Consider the following 7,436-nt stretch of genomic DNA (forward strand, 5'->3'; position numbering starts at 1 on the left):
AAAAAAATCCAATAAAATATCTGATGGACTGGTCACTTGAAATCCTTAATTCCTCAGATTGACACTAATTGCTCAATGTAATTCCATTTAAAACCCCACATAACACTAGGAACACAAATGTTTCCCTGGAAGAGAGGCTTGTAGGTCTAGTTGATAGTTAATAATCTTATCTAAAAAGAGCAGAGAATTATCATGTAGGTAAGGCTAATAATAATACTCCGGCCATGAGGTTGTTTAAGAATTAAAATTTGTCTATAACCAGATTACAGTCACCTGAACCTCTCTATTTCCATATGGTGAGGTTAACCCTATTTTTGAGGTAGCTTGTGATGGAAACTGTTGTTGTACTTACATTAGTGATGCAAAAAAGCGCAAGAAGGAAAGTGCCAAATGAAACACCAAAGGTGAAGAGCTTTCTATGCTGCTTCAGAATATGGAAATCATCCGCCAGGCCAGTGATGACAGCCTCCATTCCACCCATCTAGGAAGGGAAGGCAGAAGCTCTAGTTAAACAGTACCAATGAGTTCTATGCACAGATCAAAGACTGTAAATAGCTTGTGTAATGAATTCCCAACCACTGTATGATTTCTGACATTTCAGATGTACATCACTGGTGTTCTGAGGTAGAATCTATTGTCTATAGGTAGAGAACTGAGTGAGGGAATTGAACATCCAGTGCCATGCTTGCTGGCTTGATTTCCCATACTCTCTGTTGACGATTTGCTCTCTTCGCCAGGATAATAAGATAGCAAGATGCTACTTTGCGAAAAATAGTATCCATATAACAGTGTTCAGGAAGAAGTTTTATCTTGAGAAGTTAAATTACTTGAGACTTTTTGTATAGAGAGAAAGATAACAGTTCACAAGCACCCAGGAGAAAGGCACTCAACACAGACTGAGTTTAGCCATTGATTAATCAAATCCAGTTAGACAGAAATGTTTACAGGCCTGGAAGGCTCACTATATAAGAAGCTTGATCTTATTTTTCTGTTGATAATACAAAATTATTTTGTTTCCTAGAAGTCAATTCTGAACATTAGCTTTTTTTTTTTTAAATGTTGGAAATATCTTTCCAAGTTTTCATTGCAATTGCTGCGTTATATAGGTAGCTGTGAATTTTCTTTCCACTAAGAAAAGAATTCTGCCCCTTCTATGAAGCTATGGGGAAATTAATTCCTGTTTCCTGTCATGATGCACTTATTTAATACTTCATTTTTTGAGGAGGCTGGATGCTGTGTGTTTTCTGATGTCAAAAGATCATGGCAAACCCTGGAGTGCTTTGTGCAATATAGGAGTTACGATGTATTGACACAATCCGTTGCCTTCCTTAAGATTCTTTTGGTAATAAAGTGGTGAAATCAGCATCTCTGGTTCAAATAGTAACAGAGCTGTCTCTCTAGCATACAGATGATTTCAGTCAGCCAAGTTGCTGGGGACAGTGAAGCTTTTTTTCAAAAATAATTAATGTCCACAAAAAGTGTTGCAAAACTTAGTGTGGGTATGTGCTTCTTAATCTCTGGGGGCATCAGTGAGTGTTTGTGCAGTTAAGAGGAGGTATTATTTGATGTGCTAAGAAATTGTTACTGTGTTGATGCTATAATGACAGTGGAAAAGTTGAAGTGGAAAAAGACTGTTTGTATTATTTTGGCCAAGGACCAATTCTTAATGTGTCACTGTTTATTCCATTTGTTAATCTCCCGTGTCCAAGCTAGATACATACTCCAAAAAGTGTTTGCAAACATTTGTTCCATTTCTTCTCCTTTCATTGTTGCTTGCTAAAACCTGCAAGATCAAATTTCTCTTTGCTTAAACATTTTGACAGTTCCATTTTTGTACAGATGGTTGTATATTTCTGTGCCAGTGCAGGTTTATATGCCTATAAAAGTGTATATAATTATTCAACTACAGCTTTTGGATTCTTTGATTCTTATCTTCCAAATTTTTAATTTTCCCCTGAAGGTACTTGATCAGGGAGGGAGTTCAAAAGACCGTGATAAAGGATACAGCACAATCTGAGTTTTCTTCAGTAATGGTGATTAAAAAAAACTCCTGAACAAATCATTAACAAGTGCATCCTTGGTCCTTGTTTCCTCCTCCAGTTATATATTAGAAAGAAAGAGTAAAATCTGACCACAGTTTAACAGCACATAGTGTTTTATTTAACTTCACAAGAAAGAGCTTTATGTGAATGCAGGAAAAGCGTGTTCTACAATCTAAAGCCTTATCTTTGTCACTCAAATGTTTCCAGATATTGTCTTAAATTTATCACTGTTGCACAATTAACTATTTTAGATCTAAACGTGGATCTTTTTCTTCTCTCAGTTCTGCGCTGGTCATTCATGTCTTTCCATTGACCTGAATTTTTTCTTTCCATCCTTCACGCTTGATTCTACACAAAAAATGACTAAGCTACACAACTAGATATAATCTGGGCTGAAATTTCTGAGTCAGAATATAGATTTCAGGCCTTTGGGGTAATTTTTGTAAGGCTGAAGTTTCTGTGATTGTGAGTATCATGGTACAGTATAAGCCATCATATTGTAGAAAGGTTAAATGTACTCCTTCAGTGTTGAGCAACAGCTGGGAAGTCGAGCTCAATACTGAATTTATCTGCAAAGTGAAGCATACTTTGTCATTCCTAGTTACTGATTCTTATTTCCTCTGTGATTCCTTATTTTTCACTGTGAAAACAGGTGTTTCAGTATTTCTCAGTCTTCATTATATATTAGTTAGAATTTATATAGTAAGATAATAAAATCAAACTGCCACGGAAATATTCTGACACAATTATTCTAATTAAATTTACAGGAAATTCTGTATTACTGCTTTTAGGAAAAAATAAATAAAACAGACCAGCATCAGACACTGCTTTTAGCAGATGAGTGCAATTCAGCACATGTGAAAATCTCTTCTAGAAACTCCTCAGTGCCCTACTGCAACTTGTATCTTACAAGCAGAGTCCAAAATCCCATTGCAGGTTCGTAGTAGTAGTTGTTCATAGCAGTGATGTTGGGTCATACCTTGGAATAGTAATAAATGTTGATGAACAGCCCTTCTCAAAGGTCATAAAGAAATGATGAGTTTTCTGGCTTGTAAGTTACTTATATCTCTTCCTAAACCTTTTCAATATTGTGAGTCTTTAATTAAATATACTGCAAGGAATAATGCCATTGGTATGTTGGCTGTGACTGAAAGCAGATTCAAGGAGGGTACACAGTGATTATTTGAAAAGCAACTAAATGGTTGTTTAAGGTAGATACTTTTCCTGTTATAACTGTAAAGGAGAATGGTCAAGGGTAGAAGGAAAAAATACTCACAGAACTATCAATTCCAAGAGTAAGGAGCATGATGAAGAATACCACAGCCCAAAATGTAGATCCCGAGAGAGTTGAAATTGCCTCTGGATAGAGGATGAAAACTAAACCAGCTCCTGAAATGGAAAGGAAAAAGAGAAGTAATACAAAAATATGCCTCTTAGCTTCATAATAGTGTGCATTTTAATGAGATAAGGTATGACTAAGTTGACTCCTACATCAGTCCACGTCAAATTCTGAGTAGCTGTAAAAACAAAAACTTGAATTATGCAAGAAATATGTCCAAAGAACATTAGTATTTTACTCATCACAGTTTTGTAGATAAAATCCATTACATTCTGTTTGCATTTTTAATGATCTTCTATGGCATTCACAGTCTCACTGGATATTTTTCAGTTATATATTAGAAAAAGATCTTTGTGGATGCAGATTATGCTTTTGACAAGAGAATTCTTGGATGTGTTAAGTGAGATGTAGGAAATGAAACCATGGGTGACCTGTTACAAGTGAAAAGACTACAGCAAACCTCACCAGAACTACTCGAAACATTTACATATAGCATTAAAGAAGCAACATTCCTCTGTGATTCTATACAGTGGTAAATCTGTTTGCTGAACTTGTGAGGGGCAAGGTGCTAGGAAACCTCAATGCAGCAGAGCTGAGATGAATCAACACAATTTACAGTTCACATTTCATCAAGGCACCTACATATAGTTTTAGTTCCAAGTAATTTCACACAGATCACTTTCATGAGATTTAACACTGGTTTGAAACAAGTATAAGCATATTTGCAAGGAAATGGTAGGTGAAAAGGAGGATTAAAAGTAGTGTAAAATTCACTTCTTACCTTCAGTGGCTACATCCTCAATTTTAACTTTGTGCTCATGAGCCATGTAGCCCAGTATAGAGAAAATTGCAAATCCTGAGATGAAGCTTGTGACACAGTTAATGGTACTAGTCAGCAAAGCATCCCTAATGATGGAAAGAAAAATAGCCCAGTAGAAATGAAAACAATATTAAGGTGGGGATTGTTACAAAGCAGTTTCACAAGACTCTTCCCAATTATGCAATTGTTATGAACATCAAAAGCTCATATCAGCATACTACGCTACGAAATGACCTACTTCTGGTTCCTAATTTGTTTTAACGCTGACTTCTGCTCAAAAGGAAAATCAGTAAAGCTATATTATGATATCAAGGAGTAAATTCATCATCCTGGTAGCCATACCATAGGAAAAGAATAGCCTGAGAGAGCCTCACTAGGGAATGCTTGAAATAGTCAGAAGCAATTCATGTGAGCAGATATGCAGGAACATTTTCAGATAACTCCAGTGCAGTTTTAGCAAGCTGTGCTACCATTCAGATTAATGATAGTTGTCTGTTGTAATGAGATCCCTTCATCTATGAAGCTGGCTAGGCATTTAAAAAACAAGCCCACAAACCACTTTTTAAATCAATTTGTACAATATTTAACCTTTAAACCAAATTGGCTCTTGTAGCAAAGCTGTCATTTTTTCAATCTGCCACAGTGTTATGATAGACACACGTGTTTTCCTTTGTATTAACAGCCCCTATCTCCAAACACAGCTTGAGGAAAGTCTGGCCATGGTCTCTAATGTAGGTGCCTCCCTAACCTGCAGGATGGCAGTCAAGCAACTGCCTGCTGCACGTGACCTTTAGAATAAAGGGAATATCTCTGTGAACATTAGTGATGCCAAATGGTGCTTCAATAAGCAGAAAGTAAATATTTCCTTTCACCAGTTATGCTACCTGTAAACATAGGTGGCAAATGCCAAACTTTGTTCTCCTCTGGATATTAGTATGCTTTGACAACACTAGACAATTTGTCTTACAGTGAAAGCCAGTCTTATCAAGTAACACTGGACAAATATAGCAAGCTAAGAACTAAATAATATGATTTCACATATAGTCTCTGGTATTTTCATAGTTTCAGGTGTATTTCTTCCATTTCAGAGCAAAATCCCTGAGAACATAAAAGGAAAAAAAACTATTATACAGGAAGCTACTTGTGAGGTTATTGCAAAATCAATTGCAGAATACGATAAATGATATTTGGATGATTGTTGTGGCTAGCCTTCCAGGTGAAGGGTTCTCAAACCTGCTAGTATCACCTACTGTAAACAATAAGGGGATCTAAAGTCACTCCTGGTTTAAGTATATAGTTCTTTGAAGTCAGTGAAAATATTCCATGCTTTTAGGTTTCAATCCATTTATATTTGTTCAAATCTATATGTTCTCTTGTATCCTTGGTCTTATGGTTGGCAAACCTGCCCACAGCAGAGGGGGGGCAGGGGAAACTAGGTGATCTTTAAGGTGCTTTTCAACCCAGACCATTCCATGATTCTATGATCCTTTCACTGAAAAATTTTTGCTATCTGTCAGTTCACAATGTATTTATAATAAGTGTTCTTTCTGCATTTATATTGCACGGGATTTTTTTTTTAAAGATGCTTGTTTTCATTCCAAGATGGAATGTTAACAAAACTAAATGTGGGGAGTTCTCAGGAGGTGCAGAATAGCTTTGGTTGGATTTCTATGGCGGTGATTCAGCAAAACACTTAAAAGCCAACTTGATTTAAAGTACATTCCTAAATTGGAGCACAATATAAAATATCAAAACAATCACACAACACTAAAACAACTCTAGAAATTGGAGTCCTTCTGCTTTTAGTGCTTGGACCAGTAAGCTTTAATCCTCTGTTCGCTGTTGCTCTTAATGGTACGTTTGAAAGGCAAACACAAGCACAGTTTACACAGCTGTCCAAAGTCTTAACTCTAATCCCATTCTGTTTTGCAGTGCTGCAGATATCTTGGCAGGTTTCTGTTGCTAAAATTTCAGTAAGACTGTTTCAAGTTTTGAGTTGGTTGCTACGTCTACACAAGTCCGACCATCATTGATGACTGAAGATTAGCATTTATTCCTGATGCATTTAATGAATAAAAGAATATTACTCTGAAGCAGTAAAGAAAGAATAGCTTGTCTTACCTGTAACAGTTGTTGTCAAACTTATTGTAACTGGCAAATGCAATCAAAACACCAAACCCAGCTCCTAAGGAGTAAAATATCTGAGTAGCTGCATCAATCCATACCTGCATAACGACACCAACATTGTCAGAGCGTCAGTTCAGTCTAAAAGATGCATCAGGCAAATGAAAGGATGATAAAAAGCAACCAGTATTGAACATAAATGATAAATTCTCATGCTCATAGGAATGATAAGCACTGCTGAGCACCATGAACTCAGCCCCAGCGTGTAGCACAGGCAGGGTCTGAAATCCCTTAGCATGAAATGGTAAAGGCTAACGCAGTGGACAAGCCTGCAGAGCATGCATGCTACTGCTTCTGTGGGGAGTCCACTTCGTTCTGTACTTCTGAGCTTTTGATGAGTACTGAACTGATTACATGAATTCTTCTCCTGGCTGGCAGGGATGCATTTCCACTAGTTCTTGTTCCAAGTTAGTTTGGAATGCACAACCAAACACCTAAAATAGTTACTGGGTCAGGAATTACAGGTCATTTTCTTTCCCATAAGAGAGCTTTATTCATGGCATGTAATTATGCCTTAGATGATCCTTGCTTTCTTCAGATGCTGGAGAGTGAAATGCTGTGAACAGAACCATCCAAGTTTTTTTTCTGCTTTCTTTCCCATCTGTTTGGAGAAGGAGTTCCTCCTGTGATACTCATTAAATGTCAGGTTAGACACAGCTCAGACATTTTAAAAATTGTCCACTAGAGAAAACTTTTTAAAATACTCTAGCATTTTCTGAAATGATTCTCCAGCATGCTATCCACACATGATATGCAGACAGCTGTCTGTTGTCAGGAACAACGCCACAGTGCTGGTCTCCTGGATCAGAAACCTGGAAATAGTCTCCACTGATTAAATGAGGGTTTCATTTATACAGTTGTTGAAGAGAGATATTTATTTAAATAAACACCTTCTAGCTAAATTCCTCAAGGGCAACAGTCAATGGAGTGAATAATTCCCAGCATTTCTAAAAACGAGATCTCTTCATCTTTGGCTAAATCTGCCAAGTGCTTGAGACGACAAAAAAGCATCGGATTTTATTTTCATCCCTCTCTATGAGATCAGACCCAA

The 7,436-nt window shown here is 36.9% G+C and overlaps 1 protein-coding gene across 1 annotated transcript; it reads right to left on the minus strand.

The window, feature by feature from the left end:
* Positions 1-268: 268 nt before the first annotated feature.
* Positions 269-6,700, minus strand: LOC104913018 (sodium-dependent noradrenaline transporter-like). The gene is made up of 4 exons (XM_010718003.3): positions 6,323-6,700; positions 4,163-4,287; positions 3,319-3,431; positions 269-481 (listed from the first exon to the last, which is right to left on the minus strand). Exons 1-4 carry the CDS (start codon positions 6,430-6,432, stop codon positions 284-286), a joined length of 546 nt encoding a protein of 181 aa, XP_010716305.1. The 5' UTR covers positions 6,433-6,700; the 3' UTR covers positions 269-283.
* Positions 6,701-7,436: the final 736 nt, after the last annotated feature.

The sequence above is a fragment of the Meleagris gallopavo genome, chromosome 13, assembly GCF_000146605.3.
Source record: "Meleagris gallopavo isolate NT-WF06-2002-E0010 breed Aviagen turkey brand Nicholas breeding stock chromosome 13, Turkey_5.1, whole genome shotgun sequence".
NCBI lineage: Eukaryota > Metazoa > Chordata > Aves > Galliformes > Phasianidae > Meleagris > Meleagris gallopavo.

Excerpts from the sequence above, each read along its gene's own strand:
- LOC104913018 (XM_010718003.3), bottom strand. The coding sequence starts at position 6,432 with ATGCAGGTATGGATTGATGCAGCTACTCAGATATTTTACTCCTTAGGA. Across the intron at positions 4,288-6,322 it reads TTTGACAACAACTGTTACAG|GGATGCTTTGCTGACTAGTA; the intron begins GTAAGACAAGCT and ends TTCCATCATTAG. Across the intron at positions 482-3,318 it reads CTCTTGGAATTGATAGTTCT|ATGGGTGGAATGGAGGCTGT; the intron begins GTGAGTATTTTT and ends TTCCCTTCCTAG.